The 15856-nt window shown below is 42.5% G+C and overlaps 1 protein-coding gene across 1 annotated transcript in view; it reads right to left on the minus strand.

The window, feature by feature from the left end:
* Positions 1-11815, minus strand: part of ANTXRL (ANTXR like) — a 44270-nt gene extending 32455 nt beyond the window's left edge. The window contains exon 1 of the mRNA XM_042240948.1: positions 11535-11815. Coding sequence (XP_042096882.1) covers positions 11535-11815 — 281 coding nt within the window. The remainder of the gene's footprint in view (positions 1-11534) is intronic.
* Between the last annotated feature and the right edge of the window lie 4041 nt (positions 11816-15856).

Genomic DNA, 15856 nt, shown 5'->3' on the forward strand with positions numbered 1-15856 from the left:
TACTCCTTGGAAGGAAAGTTATGACCAACCTAGATAGCATATTGAAAAGCAGAGACATTACTTTGCCAACAAAGGTCTGTCTAGTCAAGGCTATGGTTTTTCCAATAGTCATGAATGGATGTGAGAGTTGGACTGTGAAGAAGGCTGAGTGCCGAAGAATTGATGCTTTTGAACCGTGATGTTGGAGAAGACTCCTGAGAGTCCCTTGGACTGCAAGTTCCAGCCAATCCATTCTGAAGGAGATCAACCCTGGGATTTCTTTGGAAGGAATGATGCTAAAGCTGAAACTCCAGTACTTTAGCCACCTCATGCGAAGAGTTGACTCATTGGAAAAGCCTCTGATGCTGGGAGGGATTGGGGGCAGGAGAAGAAGGGGGCGACAGAGGATGAGATGGTTGGATGGCATCACCGACTCGATGGACATGAGTCTGAGTGTACTCCGGGAGTTGATGATGGACAGGGAAGCCTGGTGTGCTGCAATTCATGGGGTCGCAAAGAGTCGGACATGACTGAGAGACTGAACTGAACTGAGCTGATGCACCAAATATCGCAGAAGCAAAATTTAAAAAGCAAACAGATGTAAGGAGATACAAACAGGTCTACGATAATAGACACTTCAATACCTCACTTTCAGTAATAGAAGGATCAAACCGACCATAAGAAAATAGAGGAATAAGGGAATAAAGGATGTGAACATCATAACAAGCCAATTGTACCTAACAGATGTGTATAGAACACTCTTCTCTTAAGCAGCAGAATACACATTTTTCTCCAGGATAGATTACCAGACATTTCTTTAAAATTCTTTTTAAAAATATTTCTTCATTTATTTATTTTATTTTTGGCTGTGCTAGGTCTTCGTTGCTGGGTGAGGGCTTTCTCTAGTCGCAGCAAGTTAAGTCAATAGCATAAAATAATCTGGAAATTCACAAATATGTGGAAATTGTTTAAACAATACCCTTTTAATCAGCAAATGGGTCACAAGAGAAATTAGAATATAGGAGACAAATGAAAAAGGAACCATGACATATCAAAACATACAGTGAAAGTAGAGAGGGAGATTTGTAGTTGTAAACAGGTTCATTAAAAAGGAAGAAAAATCTCAAATCTATAAACTAACTTTATAGCTTAAGGAACTAGAAAAAGAAATGAAAATTAACCCAAACTAGCCAAAGGGAGGAAATAAAAAGGATTATAACAGAGATAGATAAAACATAGAATAGAAAAAACAAATACCAGTGAAATAAAAAAATTGGTACAATGAAAAGATCAGCAAAATCTTTATACCCACTGACTTAAATAAAAGAGGAATGACCCAAATTACTGAAATAAGAAAATGAAGTGGGACACTACTACTGATTTTATACCAATAAAGAAAGATTATGAGAGCAGTGAAATTTGTAAACCAACATACCAGATAACCTAGATGAAATGAGAGAGTTCCAAGAAACACTTTAACTACTAAAACTGAATCATGAATAAACAAAAGCTTGATTCAGGAATCGATAATCTCCCAACAGAGAAAAGTCCAGGGCCAGATGGTGTCACAGGTTAACTCCACTACTCATTTAAAGAAGAATTAACAGGAATCCTTCCCAAAATCTGTGAAAAGATTGGAGATTAAAGAACACTTTCAAACTTATTTTATGAGGCTTGCTTACCCTGGTACCAAAGCTAGACAAACACTATAAGAAGAATACAGACTCATATTTCCTATGGATAAAAGTACAACCATCTTCAATTAAAAAATCTAGCAGCATCTGAAAAGGTGGGATTTATTTCTATAATATAAAGAAGGTTCAACACATAAATATTAAACAATGTAATTAATAAAATTAGTATATTGGAAAACTACATAATCATTTCAACTGAGGTAGAAGAATCCCTTGATAAAATCTAAAATCCCTTCATAAAAACACTCAAATTGGGAACAGAGAAAAATTCTTTGAAAAACATGATAAAGGCTAATACATGAAGAACCTACGGCTAAGTAACAATGGTGAAAGACCAAAAGCTTCTCCCCAAAGATCACAAGCAGAGCAAGGATGGCCACTTTCATCCCTTCTGTTAACATAAAATTGGAAGTTACAGCCAGAGCAACTAGGCAAAAAAGAGAAATAAAGACATTCAAATTGGAAAAAAAAAGATATAGCATCCCTGTACTTGGATAATATAATCTTATATGTAAAAAACCCCTGAAGATTTCACAAAAACATTTAATAAAGCAATTCAGCAAAGTTATAGGATACAAAATTGACATATAAAAATCAGTTATATTTCTATATACTAATAATGTATATTGGAACTCTGCATTCAAATGGGTATATCTTTCCTTTTCTCCTTTGCCTTTTACCTTTCTTCTTTTCACAGCTATTTGTAAGGCCTCCTCAGACAACCATTTTGCCTTTTTGCATTTATTTCTCTTGGGGATGGTCTTGATCCCTGCCTCCTGTACAATGTCATGAACCTCTGTCCATAGTTCTTCAGACACTCTGTCTGATTTAATCCCTTGAATCTATTTCTCACTTCCACTGTATAATTGTAAGGGATTTAATTTAGATCATACCTGAATGGTCTAGTGGTTTTCCCAACTTTCTTCAATTTAAGTCTGAATTTGGCAATAAGGAGTTCATAATCCTGGTCTTGTTTTTGCTGACTGTATAGAACTTCTCTATCTTTGGCTGCAAATAATATAATCAATCTGATTTTGGTGTTGACCAACTGGTGATGTCCATGTGTAGAGTCTTCTCTTGTGTTGGTGGAAGAGGGTGCTTGCTGTGACCAGTGAGTTCTTTTAGCAAAACTCTGTGAGCCTTTGCTCTGCTTCATTCTGTGCTCCAAGGCCAAATTTGCCTGCTACTCCATGTATTTCTTGATTTCCTAATTTTGCATTCCAGTCCCCTATAATGAAAAGGACATCTTTTTGGGTGTTAGTTCTAGAAGGTCTTCTAGGTCATCATAGAACCGTTCAACTTCAGTTTATTCAACACTACTGGTCAGGGCATAGATTTGGATTACTGTGATATAATGGTTTGCCTCGGAAATGAACAGAGATCATTCTGTCATTTTTGAGATTGCATCCAAGTACTGCATTTCGGACTCTCTTGTTGACTATGATGGCTACTCCATTTCTTCTAAGGGATTCTTGCCCACAGTAATAGATATAATGGCCATCTGAGTTAAATTCACCCATTCCAGCCCATTTTAGTTCACTGATCCCTAAAATGTTGATGTTCACTCTTGCCATCTCCTGCTTGACCACTTCCACTGTGCCTTGATTCATGGACCTAACATTCCAGGGTCCTGTGCAATATTGCTCTTTACAGTATTGGACTTTACTTCTATCACAGTCACATCCACCACTGGGTGTTGTTTTGCTTTGGCTTCATCTCTTCATTATTTCTGGAGATATTTCTCCAGATAGCTGTGAAAAGAAGCAAAGTGAAAGGCAAAGGAGAAAAGGAAAGATATACCCATTTGAATGCAGAGTTCCAAAGAATAGCAAGGAGAGATAAGAAAGCTTTCCTCAGTGATCAATGCAAAGAGACAGAGGAAAACAATAAAATGGGAAAGACTAGAGATCTCTTCTGGAGAAGGAAATGGCAACCCACTCCAGTACTCTTGCTTGGAGAATTCTGTGGACAGAGGAGCCTAGTGGGCTGCTGTCCATGGGGTTGCACAGAGTGGAACACAACTAAAGTGACTTATCATGAATGCATGTATTGGAGAAGGAAATGGACACTCCAGTATTCTTGCCTGGAGAATCCCAGGGACAGAGGAGCCTGGTGGGCTGCCGTCTATGTGGGTTGCACAGAGTTGGACACGACTGAGCGATTTAGCAGCAGCAGCAGCAGCAGCAGCAGCAGCAGCAGCAGCAGCAGCAGCAGCAGCAGCAGCAGAGATCTCTTCAAGAAAATTAGAGATACCAAAGGAACATTTCATGCAAAGATGGGCACAATAAAGGACAGAAATGGTATGGACCTAACAGAAACATAAGATATTAGCAAGAGGTGGCAAGAATACACAGAAGAACTATACAAAAAAGATCTTCACGATCCAGATAACTGTGATGGTATGATCACTCAGCTAGAGGCAGACATCCTGGAGTGCGAAGTTGAGTGGGCCTTAGGAAGCATTACTACTAACAAAGCCAGTGGAGGTGATGGAATTCCAGTTGAGCTATTTTAAATCCTAAAAATTGATGCTGTGAATGTGCTGCACTCAATATGCAGCAAATTTGGAAAACTCAGCAGTGGCCACAGGATTGGAAAAGGTCAGTTTTCATTCCAACTCCCCAAAAAGGCAATGTCAAAGAATGCTCAAACTACGACACAATTGCATTCATGTCACATGCTAGCAAAGCAATGCTTAAAATCCTCCAAGCCAGGGTTCAACAGTACATGAACTGTGAACTTCCTAATGTTCAAGCTGGTTTTAGAAAAGGCAGAAGAAGCAGAGATCAAATTGCCAACATTTGTTGAATCATTGAAAAAGTAAGAGAAAAATGCCTACTTCTGCTTTATTGACTATGCCAGAGTCTTTGATTGTGTGGATCACAAAAAACTGTGGAAAATTCTGAAAGAGATGGGAATACCAGACCACCTGTTCTGCCTCCTGAGAAATCTGTATGCAGGTCAGGAAGCAGCAGTTAGAACTGGACATGGAACAACAGACTGGTTCCAAATAGGAAAAGGAGTACATCAAGGCTCTATACTGTCACCCTGCTTATTTAACTTATATGCAGAGTACATCATGAGAAACGCTAGGCTGGAAGAAGCACAAGCTGGAATCAAGATTGCTGGGAGAAATATCAATAACCTCAGATATGCAGATGACACCACCCTTATGGCAGAAAGTGAAGAGGAACTAAAAAGCCTCTTGATGAAAGGGAAAGAGGAGAGTGAAAAACTTGGCTTAAATCTCAACATTCAGAAAACTAACATCATGGCATCTGACCCCATCACTTCATGGGAAATAGATGGGAAACAGTGGAAACAGTGACAGACTTTACTGTTTTGGGCTCCCAAATCACTACAGCTGATGACTGCAGCAATTAAATTAAAAGATACTTGCTCCTTGAAAGAAAAGTTATTACCAATCTAGACAGCATATTAAAAAGTAGAGACATTACTTTGCTAACAAAGGTTTAGGCTTCCCTGGTGCCTCAGAGGTTAAAGCGTCTGCCTACAATGCGGGAGACCTGGGTTCAATCCCTGGGTCGAGAAGATCCCCTGGAGAAGGAAATGGCAACCCACACCAGTATTCTTGCCTGGAGAATCCCACAGACAGAGGAGCCTGGTGGGCTACAGTCCACGGGGTCGCAGAGAGTCAGACATGACTGAGCGACTTCACTTTCAACTTTTCATGGTTTTTCCAGTGGTCATGTATGGATATGAGAGTTGGACTATAAAGAAAGCTGAGCACTGAAGAACTGATGCTTTTGAACTGTGGTGTTGGAGAAAACTCTTGAGAGTCCCTTGGACTGCAAGGAGATCCAACCAGTCCATCCTAAAGGAAATCAGTCCTGAGTATTCAGTGGAAGTACTGATGCTGAAGCTGAAACTCCAATACTTTGGCCACCTGATGCAAAGAATGGACTCTTTGGAAAAGACCCTGATGCTGGGAAAGATTGAGGGCAGGAGGAGAAGGGGACGGCAGAGGATGAGATGGCTGGATGGCATCACTGACTCGATGCACGTGAGTTTGAGCAAGCTCCAGGAGTTGGTAATGGACAGGAAAGCCTGGCGTTCTGCAGTCCATGTGGTTGCAAAGAGTCGGCCACTACTGAGTGACTGAAGAACAGTACTAATAATGAGCATTCTGAGAAGGAAATTAAGAAAACAGCTCCATTTACATTATCAAACAGAATAAAATCCCTAAGAATTAATTTAATCAGGGAGACAAAGCGAAGTGAAGTGAGGGATTCCCTGGTGGTTCAGGTGGTAAAGCATCTGCCCACAGTGCAGGAGACCCGGGTTTGATCCCTGACTTGGGAACATCCCCTGGAGAAGGAAATGGCAATCCACTCCAGTGAAATTCTGTAAATATGTAAATCATTGTAAAAACGTGATAAGGAAAATCATAATTTTTTCTATGGTAAGACAACCAAGCTAAGTCAAAACTAAAACGTGCAGCACATGCCCCCATTTGTGGACTGTTCCCAAATACACATTGTGCCCCAACCATATCCCCTCAAGATAGGAGGATATAATCAACCTTTGAGGATAATGGTCCCTTTCTTCTGATGCCAGTATTGTAAGTTTTAAGATCAATTTTTTTTCCTCATCCTGGCAGGGGATCATTGACCTAAAAACTTATTCTTTATATGCATACCTGGCTAAAATCTCTGATGAGCTTTACATGTAATGTTAACCTGTCAGTGTGGTATATGATTCTTTATCTCGAAAATATATAAAACTGCATCTATAGATAGCTCCTGGTAAGTGGAACAGTTCTCAGAGATTCTGAGACTCTGTTTCTTAAGTTATAATCCTCTGTTTGGCTTAAATAAAATTCTCTACTTTTTCTTTTTTGTCTAATTGTTAATTGACTTATCATCAGAAAACATTATATATTCATGGATTAACAGCCTTAATATTGTTAAATTGGCAATACTAGCTAAGGGTATCTACAAATTTGTTGCAGTATCTATCAAAGTCTCAACAGCTTTTTTTTTTTTTTTTTTTTTTTTTGTAGAAATTGAACAATCCACCCCAAAGTTCATATGGGATCTCAGGAAACTCAAATAGCTATAAGCAAAACCTTGAATAATAACAAAGTTGGTAGATTCAAATTTGCTGGTTTCAAAATTTATTACAAAACTATAATAATCAAAACAGTGTGACTCTGGCATAAGGACAGACATATAGAAAAATGGAATAAACTGGAGGGCCCAGAAATAAACCCTCTTATATCTGTTTAACTGATTTTTTTTACAAGGATACCAAGACCATCCAAAGTGAGAAATGACAGTATTTTCAACAAATGATGCTAAAAACAGAATGTCCAGATGCAAAAGAAGGCAGTTAAATCCTTACCTTACACCCACAGGGTATACACAAAAGTTAATTCAAAATGGATCAGGGACCTAAAAGTAAAGGCAAAAACTAATAAACTTGTAAGAAAACATAGAGAAAAAGCTTCACGATATTGGATTTTGTAATGGTTTTTAGATATGACACCAGAAACACAGGCAGCAAAAGAAAAAAGCAGATAAGCCAAACTTCATCAAAAGTAAAAACTTTGGTGCAAAAGATACCATAAAAAGTGAAAAGATAACCTACAGAATGAAAGAACAGTTGCAAATCATATATCTGATGAGAAACTAATTTCCAGAATGCATAAGAACTCCTACAATTCAACAACCAAAACCAAACAACCCAATTAAAAAATGGGTAATGGACTTAAATATACATTTCTACAAAGAAGATATACAAACGGACATCAAGCGCATAAAAGGATGCTCAACATCACTAGACACCAAGGAAATGTAATCCAAAATCATAGCAATGGCTATTATCAAAACCAAAACCAAATAAAACAAGCAAACAAAAAACTTGGAAAGTAATGTCTCAGAGAGAATGTAGAGAGACCGGAACTTGTACCCTGCTTGTGTGAATATGAAATAGTGCAGCCACTGTGGGAAATAGTATGGCGTAGTTGACATAGCTAAACACAGAATTAAAAGCATAGAATGAGTCAGTGATTCCACTCCTAGGTATATGCCCCGAAGAAGTGAAAACAGGGACTCGAACAGATCCACGTACACAAACGTTTGCAGCACTGTTCACAATAGCTCCAAATGGAAACAATCCAAGAGCTTCAGTTCAGTTCAGTTCAGTCGCTCAGTCGTGTTCGACTCTTTGCGACCCCATGGACCACAAGCACGCCAGGCCTCCCTGTCCATCAACTCCCGAAGTTCACCCAGACCCATGTCCATTGAGTCGGTGATGCCATCCAGCCATCTCACCCTCTATCGTCCCCTTTTCCTGCCCTCAATCTTTCCCAGCATCAGGGTCTTTTCCAATGAGTCACCTCTTCTCATCAGGTGGCCAAAATATTGGAGTTTCAGCTTCAACATCAGTCCTTCCAATGAACACCCAGGACTGATCTCCTTTAGGATGTACTGATTGGATTTCCTTGCAGTCCAAGGGACTCTCAAGAGTCTTCTCCAACACCACAGTTCAAAAGCATCAATTCTTCAGCACTCAGCTTTCTTCACAGTCCAACTCTCACATCGATACATGACCACTGGAAAACCATAGCCTTGACTAGATGGACATTTACTGACAAAGTAATGTCTCTGCTTTTCAGTATGCTGTCTAGAGTGCTTATCAACAGATAAAAAGATAAAGGAAGTGTGGTATATACATTAAATGGAATATTATTCAGCCGTAAGAGGAATGACAATTTGATATACGCTGAAACATGGATGAACTTTGAAAAGCATTTTGCTAAGTGAAATAAGTCAGACACATAAGGCCAACTAGTGTATGAGTTCACTTGTATGAGGTACCTATATTAGGTAAATTCAAATTCACAGATACAGAGAATAGGATAGAGGTTACCCCAGTTGGGAGAGATGAATGGGAGTTACTGTTTATTAGGTACAGGTTTCAATGTCCTCTGCTGACCAAAGCACAAAAACCATATACAGCCTTTCCAGAGCACCCTTCTAGAACAGCCCCTCCCTCAGCACTTCTCATCCTCCTGTCCTAATTTTCCCTTTGGTGTTTATCCCCATCTAACACACTATTTCCTCTTTGATTTATTTCTTGCCTCCTAAAATGAAAGCTCTAAGAGGACAAGGACTTTTCAAGCCTTGTTTGCTGCCTTATCCCCACTGCCCAAAACAGTGACTGGGGTACTGATGTTTTCCAGTAATCATTTCAGTGAGTGGATGAGCAAGGGAAAGAGGGAGTGAATAAGAGTGCTCACCAAGGGAGGAAAGATTCAGAGGACCTGGGAAGTGTCTGAGGAGGTGTCTGACCTGCACCCCTCTTCTCTACAAAGGGCACATGGGAGAGAGTGAGCCAGGGGGTCAGGGCTAGGTCAGGGGCGCCTGCAGTGCTGGGGAGTTCCCAGGGTGTGTGACTCTGCCTTCCCTGTCAGTTTATTTTATGCTCATCCTCCATGACTTCATCTGACACATGCTAGGAAAACCATATAAACTCCCATTCATCCTCATCACAACCTGGTGAGGATCTTCATACCTATGAAGATCCCATTGTACAGATGGGGAAGCTGAGGCAGAGAGAGGAGGCGACCTGCTCAAGCCGCATGACTGATGAGTGGAATCTGCCTGACTGCAAAGCTGGGGCTGCCTCCTCAGTGGTCATCATTCCCCTCTCCCCAAGAGTATCAGGAAGCAGCCACAGGAGGAAGCCTGTCCTCATACTCCGGGAAAATCTTGTCAAGCCTGTTTTCTGCAGCTGGAATGAACGAGCACAATTTCCAGGGAGTGGTGGTGTTTCCAGGGGCTGAAGGAGTATGCTGTGCTTTCAGAGAAGCCTGGCCAGGCCTCCATGGCCAAGCTGTAAGCCTACTCCTCCCTGATGGCCTAGAAGGGCCCTTTCTTGGACACCCCCACATCCCCTTCCCATTTGCAAAATCCAGTAGGCTTCAGTCCTGGCCAGCCTGAAAGGCAAGTGTCGTGACTGACAGTAAAGGGGAGGGTCTGGGGAGCAGCTTCCATACTGGAGCCTGAGTGTGGGTAGAGGGGACTTAAGTTGCTCCCCTTTCCCTCCTGCTTTCCCAGCCTCTTGGGAAGGCCCGTACCCTTCACAGTGAATTATGTAGCTACAACCAGTTATGCTCAGAGGGACCTGTGCTGCCTCCAGCATTTAAGAAGCCAAAGGAGGGCAAAAGGTAGGGGAGGAGGCAGGTGAGAGGGGTGGAAAGTGGGGACAACCTGGTTTAAGCAGCCATTTCTCTGGTGCTTTTTTTAGTCCCCCTACTTTACACCTTCCTTGGGAGAGAAGAAAGGGCAACATCTCCCCACTGCTTAATGCTCTGCAGCAAACTAGCTTTGACTGACATTGAGTAAACCATTTAATACTCTCCACCTGTTTCATAACCCTAAGATAGAAAAATAGAACATCGTCCCACAAGCTGTTGGGTGTTTTAGTGTTCAGCACATCTTGGAACCTAATAAGTGTCCAGTTATTATTATTTCATGTGACCCACTTGTGTCCAGAGCCCTCCCCCATCCATCTTGGGGCTGTGCTGTGCCCACACTGGGCTTGACTGCAGAGAGCAGGGATGTGGTCACGGGCACTGCAACAGAATGGTAGCTGAAAGGACCCTTTGGGCTCACTGCCACTCTCTGGAAAGATTGACCCAAAGAGGCTGTCTTCCCTCTACAATGTCCAACCATCTCCAACCCCAAAGCCCAAAAGGGGAATTACGACACACTCTGGGCAATCAGACAAGACTTGCCCCAGGGTGTCTTAGCAGTCCCTCCACTGGACTGTGAGGAGGAGACTACTCTTCCCACCTCTGCTGCCTTTGTGCAGAAGCTGGTGAGCTGGGCACACATCCCCTCAATCATCAGTCTCCATGGAGAGTAAGAATCAGAGGATGTGCAACCTGGGATGCTGAAAGTAGGGCAACACGAGAAGTCTGAGTCCTGTCACCCCCACCAGCCTCGGGGCTACTTCACCCAACCTCGGGGGGCTTGCACCACTTTCCAGAAGACTGAATATGTAAATACTTTCCCTGCTTTATATTCCAGGATTGTTTTGAGGATGGCAGATGGACAGTAAAAGATTTTAAGGACCATAAAGTGCTTTTCTTGGTACTGGGAGTCATACCATTGTTAACACTAAATAAATAAAATTTATCCTCAGCCCCACAGAGGAGTTGAAAATGGAACCAAGGCAGTCTCTCCAGTCTGAGGATCCACCCTTCGATTTCCTTCCTTGAGGGTCAGAAGGTACTTAATGAGAGGCCGGGGTTTCCCAAGGACACATGTAGACAGACCAAACTGCTCAAAGAGTACACACAAACTGTAATGTGGGTCTCTAAACTGCTCAAAGAAAGAAGGGAAACATTTAGGACCAGCAAAGCAAAGAACTTCTAAGCACTGACACTGTGAGGATGCCTCGCAGATGACACAGCAATCTCTCTGGGGCCCAGTAAAATAGAGCTTATTTGGTTAAAAACAAAACACAAACACAACCCCAAACCCTCAGTGATCTCCCACATGCTGAGAAGACAGCTCTTAGCGATCACCTGTCCCTGCAGCTGTTTAAGGGGCATGCAGGTCACAGATCCAGGCCAAGCTGGTAGCCATCCAGAAACCTACGGTGGCCTTTTTAATTTTCCAAAGAAAAAGTCCCAGGAAACAAAGGCCTAGGGCATCCCTTCTGATTCAGGACAAGGAGGCCACAGAGGCCTGTTGCTTGGGTCTGATCAAGGCTACTCTGCCCTCTCCCCCCAGAGAAGCTGGCATCCATTTAAGCCAAGTCGTGTCCATATTGACATCAGAGACAACATCACCCAACGGCACTGGCAAGGGCAGGAGGGCCACTCACATGTCCAAGATGAAGTAGAGGTCAAATGAGCTGTGGCAGGAATTCTTGTCTTCTCTTGACCGGCTCTTCCGGTGCCAGGTGCTGGGGCCCTGGCGATGCTGGAAGCTTTCCGAGTTCTGGATGAGGTGGCGATAGAGCTTCCCCCAGTCTAAACTGAGGTGGTGGAGGTCTTTCCAGCCTGGACCACTGTGCCGGAAGCTCCCCGAGCTCAGCAGCGGAGGTGGCAACACCAGCAGCAGGAAGAACGTGGGCCCCGGCAAGCCAGGCCCCCAGCTCTCCATTTATTTCGGCTGCCCCTGCGGTTTCACTGGATGCCAGCAACTCAAGGCCACCTCAGATGGCAGCCTCCGCCACCTCTGTGCGTTCCCAGGGCCTTCGGCTCCTCCAGCCCTTTCACAAAAGTGCCGTGTGAGCCTTGTCTGTTACCTGCCCTGAGGGCGAAGAGGTGATGACTGGCTTTGGGGGATGGCCCTTCCCCCGCCCCAGGGGGCAGAATTCCCTGTGATGACCCTGATGAGGGACAGGAAGGTTGGCATGGTGACTTTGTGACCTGCAGCTCTGCTCAGTGTCCTGCCTGTGGACCTTCCCCGGGGGGAGTCAGGGGATCTTTGAAGAGGCAGTAAGATGAGGCCTCCATTTGTCCCTCATCCCAAATCCTCACTTGGAGCCATTAAATTCCTGGCGATATCCTGCCTTTTTTACCAACTGAAAGAGGGCAGAGCAGAGGTGGCTTAGATAAGGACATCACCATCATGATACCGTCTAGGAACTAGGAGTGTAGGGTGTTACAGGGGTCATTCACGTGACCCAGTAGATGGAATGAGATAGACGGGAAATAAAGTCCTGTAAGGATGTCAAAGTCCCTTGTAAATGAGGGACATGCCAGTTATCCATTTTGTATAAAAACCACCACCAGCTGAATGACAAAACAAAACCTATTTTGTTATGCTCACAGTTCTGTGGACCAGAAATTCAGAAAGGGCTGAGAGAGGATGGCTTGTCTCTGCTCCATGGAAAAACAGGCAAAAACTGTAATGGGGTGGGCTTTGGCTCACAGCCACTAGTGTGTGACCATCAGAACGAGACCCTTAGTCAGCTGCCCAGAGGCCTGTAAGACAGAGAGGTCAGTGAGAAGTGGATCGTGGCCCTCTCCTCGGGCCCTGCAGGCCTTCTGGTCTCAGGCCAGCGAGCGAGCTGGGGGCCTGGCAATAGGCTGGGAGCTGTGTGCTGCAGAGTTCCTGAGACCTCATCACAGCCGCCCACTGACCAGACCCAGGCTTTGAAGCGGCGGCCGTCCCTGCCCCATCCCACCTCTGCGGCCTAGTGGAGGCAACAGCATCCGTGGGTCGCAGTTCCCGTTTGGGCGGTCTTGGGAGCCTGAGGGCCAGCCGGGCCTGGGTTCCTGGCTCCCTCAGTGATGACAGCCGGTCAGGGGCTGGAGACCTGGGTCTGAGGGCATCGCTAGCTGAGATCTGCTTCCTCAGCCAGACCTGGACACCGGCGGGAGGATCCAGACTGGCTGCTAGATGAATATCCTGGGCAGGGTAACTAGCCCAGGCACAGACACCCTCCCCTTAGCCAGGGCTTGGACCTCAGAGGATGAAAATCGAGTCTTGAGACCTTGAACAAGTAAAATGAGGGGTAATGATGTCGCCTTGCTTATGGGATTTGATAAGTATTAAAAGTTAAAAGGAGGCAGAATTATATGCCTCCCCTTCCCTTTCTTGTCAGAATGGAGAATGACATTTATTTTGATGAGGTTTACAGTCACACTGTGACCTGACTGTGACCTGACCTTAGGAACAAAAGATCAGACACCAAGGGGTTTGCAACAACTAACCACACTCCTGCCTCATCTTTTCTATCAAAGGGTTTTTGCTGAAAGCTTTCGAGGAGTTTGAGGTTTTTAAGGCATGAGTCACCTGTCTCCTTGCAATAAACTTTTCTTTGCTCTAAACTCTGGCATTTTGGTGGTGTTTGGTTTCACTGTGTGTAAGGCATGGTGACTTGTTTAGATAACAAAACCATTCACTCAAGTAAATTTTAGAAATAGAACATGTCTTCATTCTCCCCCAAACCCTCTAATTTTTTATTACAGTGACTGCAAATATTTTGAGGGATTTGAATCTGTGGTCTGGACTCCTATCAGTGAAGAAGGCAATGTCTTCATTTATTTGGGCTGTTTTTAGTAACTTCCCTATAAATTTCCCTATGAATGTTTTAACCTTTTTTGTCAAGTGCCTTCCTGACATGTACTATATTTCTGATACTACTGGAATGGCATTTTAAATATAGTTTTTAAACTATCGCTATCCTGAAGAAATTTGCTTATTTACTGCTCTACTCATCCAGTTTTTTTTTTTTTTTTAGTTTGACCTTTTATTTCACCTCATTTATGTTAAAACACAAGAGTCATTTTTGTACAATTTTTCCATATTTTAAATTTGGTTGTTTCATTATAGCCTCATAATAAATTTTTATTCTGTCATAAAGTTCCTATAAGCTAGTGGTTAGAGTGTGAAGCTTGGTGAGATTCAGGTTAACTGTTGTTGGTTTTATTCCTTTTGCATCACACCAGGAGACACGTGGTACTTGATAGTCGTATTTTTACTGAGACTGACATTGGTCAATGGGATGAAGTTTTTCTGTCTGTTCCCGCAATTAAATTTCTCTCAACAATGTTTTAATTCATGGTTAAATCCCCCAATAACATTCCAGCTAATGGCTCAAGTGTCTCCTGATGATAAGTATGTATTTTATTTCATGAAGGGTTTCAAAATGGAGACTTCTTTTAAAAAAATTTTTATTGGAGTATAGTTGATTTAAAATGTTGTGTTAGTTTCAGATGCACAACAAGTGCAACAGCTATGCATGTATATATATCCATTCGTTTTGTAAGATTCTTTTCCATACAGAGTATTACAGAGTATTGAGCAGAGGCCTCGTGCTATACAGCAGGTAAAATGCTAATTTTATTATTCATTTTGTATTTATCAGTTGAGATTATTTCCCCCTAGTTTTATTGAGCTATAAATAACATATACATTATAAGGAGAAGGCAATGGCACCCCACTCCAGTACTCTCGTCTGGAAAATCTCATGGATGGAGGACCCTGCTGGGCTGCCGTCTATGGGGTTGCACAGAGTCGGCCACGACTGAAGTGACTTAGCAGCAGCAGCAGCAGCTTACATTATAAACGTTCACAATATGCAGCATTGTAGTTTGACTTACATACATTGTGAAATGCTTACTATAGTAAGATTAGTTAACATACATCATCTCATCCAGATACAAAAAATAGAAAAAGAAAGAGTATTTTTTCCTATGAAAATAATTCTTAGGATCTGTTGTCTTAACAAATTTCAAATATGCCATATAGTAGTGTTAACTATGCTTATCATGTAATAAATTACATCCCAAGTACTATTTTATCTTGTAACTGAAAGTTTGCATCTTTTGAACAACTTCTTTCAATTCCTCCCCTACCAACTCCTCACTTCCAGTAACCACAAATATAATCTCATTTTAGGAGGTTTTATCTTTTTTAAGATCCCACACATAAGTGAGATCACACAATATTTATCTTTTTCTGATTTTTTAAATTTCACTTAGCAAAATGCTATCCAGTTTTATTATAGCTTTGTAGTATAGTCCAAAGTCAGAGAACATGACTCTTTCAGCTCTATTCTTCTTTCTCAAGGTTGTTTTGGCTAGTTGGAGTCTTTTATGTTTCCAAAAGTTTTAAAATTACTTTTTCTCATTCTTTGAAAAATGCTATTGGTATTTGATAACTATTGCACGGAGTCTGTAGATTTCCTTGGGCAGTATGGTATTTTTCATAGGATTAATTCCTCCAATGGGCTTCCCAGATGGTGCTGGTATAAAGAACCTGCTTGACAATGCAAGAGATGTGAGAGATGCCAGTTCGATCCCTGGGTCTGGAAGATTCCCTGGAGGAGGGCACGGCAACTCGCTCCAGTATTCTTGCCTAGAGAACCCAATGGACAGAGAAGCCTGCCAGGCTGACTAGGGTCCATAGGGTTGCAAAGAATTGGATATGACTGGAGTGACTTAGCACACACGCATGCAGCTCCTGCAGTTCGTGAACGCAGGCATCTTTCTGTTTGTATTACCTTCAGTTTCTTTCATCAGTGTCTTACGCTTTTCTGAGTACAGGGCTTTCACCGCCATAGGCAGATGTATTTCTAGGTATTTTATTGTTTTATGCAATTATAAGGGGATTATTTCCTTAATTCCTCTTGCAGTTTGCTGTCAGTATGTAGAAATGCAACGTTCTGTATTTTTATATCCTGCAGCTTTA

The sequence above is a fragment of the Ovis aries genome, chromosome 25 (genome assembly GCF_016772045.2).
Source record: "Ovis aries strain OAR_USU_Benz2616 breed Rambouillet chromosome 25, ARS-UI_Ramb_v3.0, whole genome shotgun sequence".
In the NCBI taxonomy this organism is placed as follows: Eukaryota; Metazoa; Chordata; class Mammalia; order Artiodactyla; family Bovidae; genus Ovis; species Ovis aries.